The sequence below is a fragment of the Sprattus sprattus genome (genome assembly GCF_963457725.1).
Source record: "Sprattus sprattus genome assembly, chromosome: 4".
In the NCBI taxonomy this organism is placed as follows: Eukaryota; Metazoa; Chordata; class Actinopteri; order Clupeiformes; family Clupeidae; genus Sprattus; species Sprattus sprattus.
This window is the reverse complement of record NC_137923.1, coordinates 45,155,231-45,169,404: the sequence shown is the minus strand read 5'-3', so window position 1 is coordinate 45,169,404 and position 14,174 is coordinate 45,155,231. Positions and strand designations below refer to the sequence as shown.

Genomic DNA, 14,174 nt, shown 5'->3' with positions numbered 1-14,174 from the left:
CCCATTCAAATGTTTATTTGTAAAGCATATGATGGCGTATGATAAAAGGTTTTCTTGCTTGATAATAACAACACAAATGGAAAGTCAAAGTTGAATAATACTGGACAACCACCCAAACAACTACTAGGAGAATGAAGCCATTGCATGGTACATCTAGGCAAGCCTCTTCCTTAAGTGGTCATATTAACAGTTCGGTACAGAACGGGAGCGTCCCAATGACCCATCTGTTGCAGTAAGGAAGCAGAATTATATTATAATGGATGTATCTTGAGACCTAGAAAACAAATGAAGCCACCGGTTCTTTTTAAAAGGGTATCACTGGTCTCAAGGGGCCCTGGCTGACAGTTGGATTCAACAGACTTTCACACATATTTACAAAACAGAAAAGGGAAATAAGCTATCCTACACCAGACATATCAGTCCAGAGTTATATACATTTCAGGTTTTTTTTCTTTAAATTCCCCCTCCCCAGCTCAGCATTTCTATCTTTAAAAAAATAAAAACACAGAAAAGCACTATAACAGGAATGTCAGAATGACACTGAAGAATTGTCCAATAAAATAGTTAAGTGAAGGAAGTAAAAGAGTAAAACTCAAAATCAGGTCCTAAAACTATGCCGTCACTCCGAAGATCCACAGAGTGCCGTTAGCCGACTCTGAAAGAAAAAGGGGGGAAATAAAATAAATTAGAGTAGAGTAGCTTTTTCAAAACTGATATATGTTGTTCAGCCTTTCAAAATATGAATGTGACCAAAAACAAATACATACAAACACCAGCAACAGTTCTAAATCATGCCTCAACTGAAAAAATTCTGGGGGGGGGGGGGGGGGCTGGGGGGTCCCAAAGCCTTCATACTCTAACTGCCTGTTTCTCAAAACACCAACCTGTAGCTGCCGCATACTCCTAATAGTATTCTCATCCAACTGGCTTAAGTCAACCGAGTCCATCTCACTGGCCAAAAGCTGAATGCACTGAAACACCAGAAGGAAAACATGTTTGTGGCAACATCAGATTATTAACATTAAAATTAGGAGGTCATAAACAAGATTTCATATTGAGTTATTCAAGCTATTCAAAGACAAGCAAGTGTCCTAGCAAGGATTATAAATGATGGAGGTGGCTCTCATTTAGCCACATCAAGGAGAGGTTGCTTCTCTTCCACCTCTCATGCGACATCACGCTTATGGAACTTTACATTTGGAACACACCATCTTTATCCGCACACTGTTAGATTCACATGGTTTTTTTTGTCACTTTTCTAACAGTACATAATATTGACTGAGTGGTTAGTTGGTTCTAAGTTAAAGTTTGGTAAATGACAGTGAAGGCATAGAAGTGCAGCAAGGATTCTAAAGCCCTTCTGATTGGAGGCGGCACACATTTCAGCTGGTACAACTCCTCCAGCTCACCTCTCCATTCCCAAGGGGAACGTTGATGACTATATCCTGACTGCCCCCGGCGATAGGCGAGCCATTTACAGAGATGCTGTAGACCTTCTCTCGGTGGCGGGGGTTCCTCACTGCAGGAGTCTTGGGCAGCCTGAGAAAAAAAAAAACATGTCAAATGTTAGCATGACCTTTGGCCACAAACCTCAGGCAGTACACATCAAGTCGCCAGCTGGCTTATATGAAAACATTGTTTTCTTAAAAGCTAGACAGAAAAATACTAACAAATTTTAGTCTTGAACCCTTTGAACGGCAATTCTGGCACCTTGTGTGTCCATTCTCTCACATTGTAAATCCTTATTCAGGAAGAAAGTGCCATAATGTTTGCATTTCCGACAACAATAACAAGTTATTATGAATCGCGATGGGAGTCGACATTCACAGTCAGTCTCGACCACTGTGTCACACTAGGCCCACCTGGCGTCAAATCGAGGGGTGATGAGCGGGGTTGCGCCCATGAGGGAGGTTTCCACAAAGCTGCGAGCAGGAGTGTACAGCGCCTTCTTAGCAGACCTAAGAGAAAAGAGGTATGGTATGATGACCAAGTTATTGAGATCAATCAAATGTACCCCATACCAAAGGACCAGTCAAAGATAGGGGGCAATCCAAACTGCCTGGATTTCTTACTTCCTAATGGTACCGTTCTGCTTAAGGACGGAACCCTTTTTGCTCTTCTGCGAGGTCGATGGCACCTTCTTGGATCTACCAACCTGAACAGAGAAATAACAACTTAGTTCACAGTCCAAAAGAGGGTGATTTGAAGGCCATTAATGACACTTTAGACGTGCTTGTGTGTGTGCCAATGGGCAGCCGTGGCCTACTGGTTAGGGATTCAGGCTGGAAACCGTAGGGTGGCTGGTTCGATCCCCGACCAGTAGTGTGTGTCACTATCTCTGCCATAAACAGTCACTAGGGCTCATTTCCATTTCATTTCCAAGGCCAGTTCTGTTTTCATTGACACTTCCGGGTCTTCATCGTGCCTCCTCTGGGCTTACGACTGAAGATCAGAAACATCGCTTCGGTTTCCATTACATTCCTTTTCTTTAATAATTCGGCTATAGGTCACAAGTGCCTGGCAACCAGATATTGTATCGCATGATATCTTACTTGCTTGTGAAATGGGTGGATGGGTGACATTTACACCAGACAGCATGTTATAAAACCCCAGTGATATGCTCACAGAGGCAGCTTTGTTGTTTTTGTAATTTGCTGCTACGTTCTATGTTTTGGCAGTCATGCTGTGTTTAGCACTTGTGAGCACCAGACAGCTGTACTGTGAAGAAGGATCCCGGCTTCAACATGCAGCACATGTTATGGCTGCCTCAAGCCCGATGTGCATTGTTCGTTGCTCAGCAGGATCTATGGTTGGGCAGTTGTTATACTGGTTAGGTTGGGTTGCTACTTGCTATATATAAGTAGTTGCATGTGTCAGTAAAAGGATTGGCTGCTGTGGGAAGTCTCCAACCAATAGCTTCTCATGTGTATAACTAAAATATAAAAATTCTGAAAAGTTGTTTGACAGACCAGTTTATAGGAGTAATCATCATCATTATCAATCCTTATGACTGCAATACGTCCAACATTCTCTCTACAGGCATCATACAATTAGCTATTTTGTCCGAATAATGGTTTGTCCTTATTTTTAAATAGTAGTTACACCATCTTATCTTATCAATTGTAATTGTCATGATAAACATCCTAAATTCTCTCACCTTCTTCACTGTGGACTTTGGAGGGACACCTTCCTCATGTTCATCAGATTTGACTCTGCTCTGGGTCTTCATGGCTGCAAAGAAACAAGTTGGCATGAACAATGCAACACTGGGAGGATGAGAGGGGCAAGGAGAACGCAAACACAATGAAAAAAGCCAGTGTCTTACATTTTTTGGTGGATTTTGTATGGTCTTCAGCCAATGTGCTCTCCACTTTGGCAGCCTCCTCAGCATCCTTCTGCAAAAGGCAAAAATAGGTTTGTCTTGAGTCAACATTGCAAAGTAGACCATCTATCGCTAATATTTAAAAGTCCAGAGTAATCATGAAGTTGGGGCAGGCCGAGGTGCATAAACGAGCATCACAAGCTTTAGACACAATCAAATCAGAACCAGGGAAAATACAAGCCAGACAATCACCTTTTCATCCACGGCTGGCGATTTGGGTTTCTCTGAAGCTTAGAAACAAACAAATATTTTTGATTACCATGACAGATTACCAATTCAATTTAATTCAATAATTGCAATGTTGGTGTAGAAAAAATTACGTTCTTAAATACTCTTACAGTTACACGTACCACAAAAGTCGACCCAGTTCATTTGACGAACCACTTTAGGCAGTTTGATAAGTGCCATGTTATACAGGTGGTCTGCATCCTTAAGCAGGTTGTTGGTCCTCTCCTTCAAGCGCTCAACAATGCTCTGGACTGTATAATATCAAGAAAAGGTTAATAGCAATGCATGGTATGTATTTTACAGCATTAATCTTCTCAAACTCTGTCCATGTTGTGTATCCAGAGAGTACGATTCATTACTAATATGACAACAGAAGGCCATTTAATAAACAGAATGTAGTAAAATTACTTTTCAACAGTAGGTGGTCAAACTTAATCAAGTCACAAATCCCAGCCTCGTTCCTGCTAAAAGTAGTTTTCAAGCCATTTACAAACGTTGAGTTCGCAAGAGGGAAAAGCTTACCTTCGCCATCAAAGTCGGCTAAAAACGCTTCCAATTTAGCCGTTTTTGGGTCATTTTTTTGTTTTTTATTCGTGGTCCTTTTTCTTGGTGCCATGATCTATGGCAAAAATAACATTCAGAAATGACGATACTAACAAAATAGCTAACGTGACAATAAAAATAACTAGCATAGTTCTCTGTTGTTAGCCAATATGTAGGATAGGAACACGGAGTTCCGTTAGTTAGATACACATTTGCACTTGTTACTTTGTCAGTAACAGGGCAAACATTATGCTGTATGAAATGAAATCTTACTCCAATGATTGGGTTGACGGCGTTAAATCATGTAAGCTCTATAATAAAACCGAACTGTTGGCTATCTATCCTAGCTATGTTCAGCATTCGTCACCCAGTTGTGTCAATTATCCATATCATAGCTACTTAGCGGATATGTTAGCAGGAAAAGCTACGCTTTACAAACGTTAACACAAACAATAGCCAATGATATCGATTGCCGTGGCAATCTTAATGTCTTTGCTTTATTATAAAGATAAAAACATGCTAAACAAATTATATGTATACATATTTTCTTACGTGTAGGATGTTAGACTCCTTCGTCTGTGTTCCCTCTTTCTCGGCACACACAGCACAGTTAACTGTTAAGAAAGGTTTTCAAATTCTGTCGCTGAGAGCCATCCAGCCACTGAGAGCAGACTTGGCTATGACATCACGAGTCGCGCTTGTTCATCCAATCACCAGTCCTGGAGGCTTTCCCCATCTTCCTATTGAAACCCGCTTTGTTAGCACACTAACCAAAAGACCAATTATTGAATGACAAACTGAATTGACAGAATGAGAAATGAATACGGATTGGTTGTTGTGCAGATTCGACCACCATAACAGCGGAAGTTGATTAAACGTGTCGCTAAAACACTTCTATGTAGTGACTCTCTTTAGATTTCACAGATTACTTCGTGAAACGTCAAGGTTAGAGTGTGTGTCTTAAGAAATTGTCAATATGCCAAGGTATAGGTTAATTTATTCATTCATAACATTAACGATGTCCGAAGAACACATATGATTTCAGAAACAGATGTTGACAGTCAATCAATGGGTTTTTACCTTAACGTGGTCAGTTTGAAAGCTATAACGATAACTTTAGCTAAACATCTTGTCGGCTCTCCTGTAAGGTTTTTAACCCGTTCAGAGTAAATCGTTTGCCGTAAACTGTTACTGGACTAGTCCTGAAAATGGACCAACTAGGTGTTTCAACATGTCATCAAAATCTAAAGCAGTGTTTCCACACGTTGGAAACTAACCACAAAGCATGGAACTTAGTGCTGACTGAATGCACTCCTCTGGTCAGTTCGCTGGGAAACTTAGGGGAGCAATTACGGGCCCTGGACAATATACAGCTCGGTGTTACTCAACTGCACCGCTTCCCCGATTTGCAGGAACGTCTGCGTTTTAAACTTCTACAAGCTGTTGATGTTGTTTTGGGCAAATTGACGGATAAAATGTAAGTTGAATGCTTTACGACAACACATAAATGGCATATGTCTGAGTCCCTCGTATGAGTGCAGTTCCATCTTCTAGGGACGAGCTTCAGAAATTGCTGAAAACCCTGAGCAACCAGGTTTCTACAGTGTTCCAGTTTTGCGAGCAGAACACGGGTATACTCGACTTAGCCACCTGTACCTTGAGGTCTGCCACATCGCCATCCATAGCAGACATGTTGGAGTGGCTTCAAGATGCCAATAACTACTACCGCCAGCAGTATCCTTATCTCAGTAATGCTATGGGGCTGTAGATACCTTGTTTGGTTTCACTTCCATGGCAGGGTGGGCAAAAGGGGACATATATGGAATATTTGATTACTGTTTATTTTTCCTCAACTGAAGACAGATTCTTGAGGAGAAAACACCTGTTGCAAGTGCTGAGACCTGATGACCTCTCACTTGTGGAAGAGGTTCTCAAAAGATGGGAATCTGTTGACTCACCTGATGGAGAGGAGCATATTTCAGGTACCCTCACTGAAAAGCAATGTGTAACCTTTATTTGCAGAGTGAGTTTTAATTGAACTCCTTTAAAGAGTAATTGCAGTGTTTTGTATAAAATGTCATGGTAACCTAGCTAGCTAACAGCCAAAACAGCCTTGCGAACACCAATAACAATACTGATAAAAGGTAGAGAATGATGTATTTCTGCACTATATTTAAAGGATGATGCTTCAAAAATAAAAACTGCATAATGTCACTCTAAGCTTTCTCTTTTAAGGCCTTTTTGTATGTTTTTTCTCTTGACAGACACACTGTCCAGAGTCTCTTTCTTTGTTGAATCCTAACAATTACAACTCCTCACATCCTAACACCCTGAAGACTGGATAAAGTCTTGGACATCTAACACTGTCTGTCTCAGCTTTGTTGTCTACTGTCCACTCAACCTGGCTTTGAAAAGGGACAGACCTGAACAGGAATGACCATCTGCAGTGAATGCATCCAGAGACATAGGAGATGCATCTGTGTTCATCAAGAGCAATGAAGGCTGGACAGTTGGAGAAATTGGACAGGAGCGACTTGAGCTATGCTGCATGGAGTGAGCTCAGCATGGCTTTGTCTAAAACTGACTGAAGTGCAAGCAGTCTGCCTCGAGGCTGTGGTGTATTGATGAACAGTTTGCAGAGGAATGGGAACCAGTATGGTCTGGAACTGTCACCTGTGTTTTTTTTCATGAGAATTCCACCTCTTAGAAAATAAATTACTTTGATATTTCCAAAGAGTGGATAGTAGTCCTTCAGAGAAAGCCATTATCATGACTTACTTTTTATCTACATAACAATTATATGATCATCATTTTAGGATATAAAAAAATAGGTCAAATGTTATTTGTATTGTCCTGTAACAACAGGGGGCAGGCTTTAGCTAGTTAGCTTCAGCCAGCCTCCCTCTGCTTGAATGTTGGGAATGAATCATGCTGTATAAAAGCTAATTCTCCATACCTTTCCAAAAGAAGGCCATTTTTCAAACAGCTTCAGTTCCTTATTTCTTTGTATCATAGTATATATGTTGCCAGCTATCTATATTCATTGAGTGAATAACAGGGCAAATAAACATGGTTTCTCCCAATGATGTATTGTAGATTAGTCAAGCCATGCACAGCCTAGATTATGAGAATGTTGAGAATGCATCCTTTTAACTTTTTTTTTTTATCTCTGATAAGAGAATTTCGATTACCTTGACCACAGATTTTGTCATAAAAACACATTTCCCTTGATTGTACTTCAAACAGCAAGGCTAATGTTCATTGTTAAAAGTGAACAATTAAATGTTCTTTTAACCCTGTATCATTTCATTATGATTCACTTGGCAATGGTTAGGTGAGAGAATCACTAGTCTCCTTCTTTAATCCACACATTTTTTTATTTGTGTCTTCAAAGGTGGTCAGATTTTTATGTCACATAGTGAATAAATGCAGACAGGTAGATACACCATTTGCCTCACTCAGTAGCACACATCACACAAACAAATGTTTTAATGGTGTCAACAATACGTCCTAAAACATACGTCACTGCGATCTAGCTTTTGTGCTGTCATATTTTTCACAGCAGTGTTCTTAGTCACACTCAGAAAACTCAATAAATGTCTCACTGAAAGAATAATGCTAATATTACAAAACACATGGCAATAAACATTTGAAACAATAACGACATCAAGAGAAATGTAAGTAATTTAAATAAATACTTGAAATGAAAAAAACAGCATTTCTATACATCATGCTTATTTCAAAACTTAAAGGGAGGAAAAAATAGAGGTAGGAGCCCACCTTGATTTTGCAGCAGGTCTTCAAATCCACTTAATCCTTAACTTAACTTAACTTGATCCTTAGTTTATATAAGTTTCATATGTCTCCCTTATCAATCATTCATTGCATACTGTAATCCTGCTATCAACCTTCCCTGCTTAAACCCTTTTTTAGTCACTTACATTCCATCACGTCAGACATACTCCTTGAGGGGCAAGCTGTTGCTGGAGATGGGTTTGGGTGGGTCAGGTGCAGAGGGCCGAGTGCTGGTGAAACTCCGTGCTATGTATCCACGCCGATAGCCTCCCTCTCTCTCAAGGTGGGGGCAGGTGCTGCTTAGGACTGCCCCGCTAATCATTAGGATAACAGCGGATGCCCAGCCCAGGTAGATGGCCTGGCCAAGCTCCCGCTTGTGCACAAGGGGCACGCTGGGGTTATAGAAGTCCCGCACCACCGAGTTGGCGGTCCAGGAGATGGGCACCAGCACGCACAGGCCCGTGAGGATGAAGAGCACCCCGCCGGAGAGAGCTATGCCAGCCTTGGCATGGCGATCGTCCGCGGCACAGGTGGTGCACTTCATTCCACAACAGGACACTGTGCATGATAGCCATCCCAGGAAGATGGCCAGGCACATCAGTGCCCGGGCAGCCTGTATGTCTGGTGGGAGGGCCAACATGGAGTCGTAAGTCTTGCACTGCATGTGGCCTGTAGTCTGATAGATGCAGTTCATCCAAATGCCCTGCCACACGATTTCCGACGTGAGGATGTTGCTGCCGATGAAGGCCGTCACCTTCCACTGGGGCAGCGCTGTCACGGCGATGGCCATAATCCACCCGGTCACGGCGCAAGTGAAGCTTATGAGCTGCATGCCCGTGTTCACCATCCCTCCGTCCTCTCTGCTTCCCACGCCCGGCCACAGCCTGGACCCGATTTTTGCTGCTGGTGTTTCTGCTGTCAGAGATGACGCCCCTGGTTCCCCTATCCAACTCTTTCCTGTGGTCTTGTCTAACAAGCCTCTTCTCCCCTTCTTTCCTTTCACTACCCCTTCAGCTTCCGACTGATTAAAAAACGTATGGTTAAGTTCCTAAATTCTGTCTAAAGTCTCTCTTGACTATCTCTGACTATGTTTCAGTAACTCTTCTCAGGCATTGTCGTTCCTCCTGCAGCCTTCCCTGTTGAACTTTGAGTGATTAATTATTGACAAGCCAGGAGAAAGACCCGTTGTCAGACCACTTGGCTGGGATGGATTGACCCGCAGTGAAAGCCAGACTTCTTGATTAGCTCGTTGTCAGTATAAATATGTTGCATGACACAACCAGCTGCATTGCTCCTGTCCCATTCACTCCACTGTAAGCTAAGCCATTAGCCGACGGCGGGGACTTGTGTCTAAGTTACAGTCCAAGTTCAGGGTAGGTTTACTCAGATGGGTGAAGCTGATAAAAATTTGATACCACAGCCCGCTACTGAGGGTGGATCCTTTCCAGGGAGGCGTCAAAAACATCTGAGGTTCAGGAAACTCAAATGAGCTTGTGAGAAACACAAAAACACAAATACAAAGAAAGAATTGTCCTCAAAATATCAAGAGACAAAAGATAAACAATCAGTGTTTAAACAGTCAGTGGTGTCTCTGAGCTTTGAAACTATAAAAGGAGTTTTTCCTCACTTAGCCTTATTTGTCCCGTAGCTGTCCAGTATAGTGTTGTCTCTCGCTCAGTCTCGGCAGTAATGAGGATATTGTCCATTGGCGCACAGTTTGGCCAGCAATGTGAACAGGCAGACCGTACAGGCAGATTCGCTCCTCTCTCTCCGAGTGCTTTTAAGAGCCCTCCTGCCAGATGAGGGGGATCAGGCCGAGAGAAGCAAGAGGGGTCAGGCCATGGGGGCCATCCTAGCCTTGACAAAGCCCCTCAGTGCAGCGAGCCCCAGCTGGGTTTAGCCTGCTCCGGTAAAAGCCACAATCACTCGCAGAGACATCAGGACGCAGAGACAGGTGCACGGCAAATCACACCAGTCTCTTTCATCGCAGAGGACTGACACGCTGCACGGCGGTAGACAAAGCCTCGACGGAACCTGGGAAGGGCAGGGAGAAAAAGACAGACAGACAGAAAGAAAGAAAGCACGCCAGAGCCAGTGAAAGAGGCAGGGGAGGGAGAGGGGGATGAGAAGGAGAGTCATGTCTGTAGGTGGATCAATAAACACAAAAGGGGGGCCTCAACTGTGAGGTTTAAGCCCCCTAGTTTTCCACACGGACACAGGGAAAAAAAGGCTTTTGCTCTGCTTTTTGGTCACGCAACAGTTAAAGGGAAAAAATATTCTTTTAAAAGATGGGGGGGGGGGGGGGGGGGGGGGGGGGGTGAACATGATTGTTTTCATTGGAAGGGTATGAGGGAAGCTGAACAACACCAATAAACAAAGCTAAAAACCATATGCAATAAACAGCCCCAGAATCTGGCCCCCCCTTTGCCTTAGTGATTGGACTTACAGGAAACAGTTCACAGTTGTGTTTCCTGTTAGATACCACAGCAAGGATACCAACCTGATGACTGATGACAAAAAAACATTGTTCTGAGCCGAATCGCCATTGTGGCAATGAAATCAACTTACTTAACCTGCCTAAATAAGCACATAAATTACAATGATGTTATACTGCTACACTGAGCTGATAGCACCATTTGGGATGGGAAGAGGGACCTCAGCCAGGAACATTTAGCACTAATAGTCGGGCTATTGTTTTGGTGGTTTTGTAGAATGGGCGGATGTTTTTTTTGTTTGTTTTTGAGAATTTCTTTGTTCTGTTGTACGGTTCTGTTCCTTATCCCCTCCACCCTCAAAACATTGCGGGTAGAACATCAGTGTCCATGTCGATGAATTAAATATCATGGCTACAAGATCCCCAGTTCAAGTTTCCTTTCTCATGTGGCCTCTTCTCCATGGCAACGGTGGTCATGGAGACAGGGATGGGACACAGGAAATGAAAGAGGTGGGATATACAAAGAGAGGCCAGACAGATGAGATTTGGGGGGGCGGGGGCGAACAAGGACGCTTTTGGTGAAAAAACTCAAGTGGATCTTTCATTATCAAAGCCAACGACTATTGTTGCATGTTAGAACAATCAGACAGTCAGCACATTTTGTCAAATGAAATTGTAACAGTGCTAAAAATGAATAAAATGATTATGATAACTGTTATAGCAAAAAACTAAAGGGAAACTTTTATTTTATGACACAAAGATTTATTTTAGCTTGTCCATTTAAACAATTGGTTGGTCTTTTTTTCTGTCCTACATAAACTACTAGGCTAATATCATTAATGGCTGTAGACTAAACAAATCCTTTTTTTGCAACAGTTTTATTGGCACCCGAAAATCTGGATAATACTGATAAGACCGGATTTATTTGTTCAGTCCCAGAGGAGTGCAACATGTTTTTCCATTACTTGTTTTTATTGTTTAGTATTCCCATTCCCATGTGAATATATAAACCTATTTCAAATAATTGCCATATAGCTTGTAAACAGCCATCTCCTGTTTCTGCGCAAAGCTACAATGCAGAGCAGAGGCCACTAATTAATTTGGTGTTGCCAAGATTCTGTGCTGTTCCAGGTCTCATGTTCATTCATGAGGCATCCTCTACCCTTTGTGTGGGTTGCCATCTAGCGGTATTTGTGTTTTAGTGGGCTAGCAGCGATAGTGAAAATCAACAACTGGCATAACACAACGCACCACCTTCTACCCAACAAGAGCAAAATGGCTGTCAGCAACCTCAAGGCTTCAATGCTTTTAGCCATAAAAATAAACTAAATGGTGTAATCGATTTTTTTTAAACACTGATATGGTCTCAAAAGCACAAAAGATACCAAAATATATTATACATAATATATATACAGTGCCACTTGAAAGTATGTGAACTCCTTGAGCAGTTAAGAGATTTCTGTTGTTTCACCATGATTTAAAAAAAATGTCATCACCAATTTTCCGTAGATGAAATGTCAGGTTTATGTTTATCAATTGCGTATACTTTAAACATATTTGTGTGCTTTTAGTCAATTAAGCAAAGCAATCAAATGAGACATCCTTAGGAAAAGGGTTGGGCAACACAGATTAAAAGAGAGAGGAAACCAAGCAAACTATTGTAGTGCCAAGGATCAACAATGCTGAGAGGAAGATATCCAAGGACATCAGGAAGAAGGTACTGACAGCTCATCAGTTTGAGGAAAGCTATAAGACCATCTCCAAAAGATTCCAGCTCCATCCATCCACTGTAAGACAAAGAATGCACATATGGAGGGCATTCAACATGACCACGACTCTGCCTAGAAGTGGACGCCCATCAAGACTATCTCCAAAAAGCACCAGAAGAATAATAAATCTGGCAAAAGCCAACCCACACATCACCTCTAAAGAGTTGCGGACCTCTCTGACAGCATCTGGGGTAAATGTACATGCGTCTACAATCATAGCATAATTCTGAAGGAAAACTGAAACGATCCCACTTTTCTAGTGCATGCTTTGTCCTTTTTATGCTCAGCAACATTATCACACTAAACCTTTATAAAAAAAAAAAACACAGTAAATGAGACCGTGGTTTGACTGCTATGACCTGTACAAATCAGGAAACACTGTAGGCACTGTAAGGCATTGGCAATAATGCCACAGTAATGTCAGTTTTAACAGGTATACATGTTCTGAAATTCAAACAATTGCTGTCACAGTAGTCGTCATGTAGGAACATGGGACCTCTTGGCTGTAATCAGAATGACCATTGAATGCCAAGGAATATCATCACTTTCAATTTGGTGTGCAACAACTTCCCTTAACAGCAGGCCCCTGTGGAGCTGCATAAAATGATCACATGAAGTCCCCCGCCATTAAATCAGAACCAGCTTGGACATCTGTGTGACCTATAATTGTTTAAATTACAGTCTGTCCGTTGGCCTGCATGTTGGCTGTGGAAATCACTTGGATCAGCAGTACTCAGGATCCCTAGGGATCTGTAGAACAGTTGCTATAAACAACTGGGTCTTGTTCTGCAGGATAGAAATGACTCACTAACTGATGTTTTTAAAAATTCTATAACTATTAGCTGTAGATTTAAAGGTCATGGATGAATCTGAACCGATGGCAATATTTGACAAGTAATTACAGTAGGCAGGAGCTGATGTGCTGACAGCTCAACAGCATGTAAGAACAAGAACATTCCTGAATATGCCCATTAGATGATATGTGCTTTCTCTTATAATACAAGTGTAACATCAGAAAAAGAGGGCAAGGAAAACACACAGACACAACAGGAGCGAGGCATTAAAATACCAATTTATTACTTAGTTTGCACAATAAAACACAAATATTCCCTGCAGGCTAAAAAAAAGAAGAATTTTTAACATGTCACTTTAGCAATACAGCAACTGACCAAGCACCCCGTCAGAAGAGGCTGGCTATAGCCCCCACCCTCCCCCCCAGACCTTCCCAGCAGGACCTCAAGGGCGCCCCCCCAACCCCTATTGCTACTGGTTACACAGCTCGGAACACTAGAGTTAAATCAGCACAGCGCTACACACCAGTATAAGAACAGAGAAAGAAAAAAAAAATTAAAGAAAAGAAAAATTTAAATTACAAACACACATCATCAAATAACAAATAACAAATCCTTGTATATATATCAAAGAGGAATTCAAAAATAAAACCATGCTCTGTTGATGTCTGAGTAGGGGTGTGTGAGGGCCAGGTACAGAAAGAATTAATAAAACGTTTAAAAAGAGGTAATCCTGTTGCCGGGAGCCCTACAAGGGGTGAAGGGGTAGGGTCGCCACCCACTACAAGGAAGTGCATTTGGGAGGGTTGTGGGCTGGTCAGTGCCAAGGTATGGGGCAGGGCATGGAGGGTGGCCAGCGAAGGACGGCAAGGGAGGGGAAGAGAGAGGGAGGAGGACGGGAGTCTTCACCAGCCCCTGATTGAAGAATGTACCTCGTTTGACTTGTGAGCGAGTGCAAAGACTCCCAAGTCCTCACCTCTGACCCCCCTCCCTCAACCCCAATGGCCCCAACCCTACCTTAGCTTATGCCGCAAATAAATGTAATTTCTGTAGGAATCGTTATTCGTTTGTATCTCTGTGAAGTCCATCTGTCCTTAAGAGACTCTGCAAATTTTGCTACCCAAAAAGTCTCACCTAAAATACTTAGACATAATTTTTTTTGTTTAAAAAAAAAAAAAAAAACCTTTATAAGATCTTTTGCTTTTTCTGTTGTCATAATAAATAGTCTCTAA

At 42.1% G+C, this 14,174-nt stretch overlaps 3 protein-coding genes across 3 annotated transcripts; 1 reads left to right on the top strand and 2 right to left on the bottom strand.

Moving 5' to 3' along the window:
• Positions 1-619: 619 nt before the first annotated feature.
• cdca8 (cell division cycle associated 8) lies at positions 620-4,226 on the bottom strand (the record flags this gene model as incomplete). The annotated part of the gene is made up of 10 exons (XM_080836337.1): positions 620-655; positions 885-971; positions 1,410-1,539; positions 1,863-1,958; positions 2,073-2,155; positions 3,158-3,231; positions 3,326-3,395; positions 3,575-3,612; positions 3,733-3,861; positions 4,133-4,226. The coding sequence occupies 10 exons, from the start codon at positions 4,224-4,226 to the stop codon at positions 620-622; spliced, it is 837 nt and encodes a 278-aa protein (XP_080692463.1).
• An 886-nt stretch (positions 4,227-5,112) lies between these two features.
• airim (AFG2 interacting ribosome maturation factor) lies at positions 5,113-6,648 on the top strand. Its single transcript, XM_080837916.1, has 4 exons — positions 5,113-5,630; positions 5,708-5,887; positions 6,017-6,135; positions 6,418-6,648. The coding sequence occupies exons 1-4, from the start codon at positions 5,362-5,364 to the stop codon at positions 6,453-6,455; spliced, it is 606 nt and encodes a 201-aa protein (XP_080694042.1). The 5' UTR covers positions 5,113-5,361; the 3' UTR covers positions 6,456-6,648.
• A 1,002-nt stretch (positions 6,649-7,650) lies between these two features.
• Positions 7,651-9,886, bottom strand: cldn35 (claudin 35). Its single transcript, XM_080837249.1, has one exon. The coding sequence runs from the start codon at positions 8,793-8,795 to the stop codon at positions 8,106-8,108; it is 690 nt and encodes a 229-aa protein (XP_080693375.1). The 5' UTR covers positions 8,796-9,886; the 3' UTR covers positions 7,651-8,105.
• Between the last annotated feature and the right edge of the window lie 4,288 nt (positions 9,887-14,174).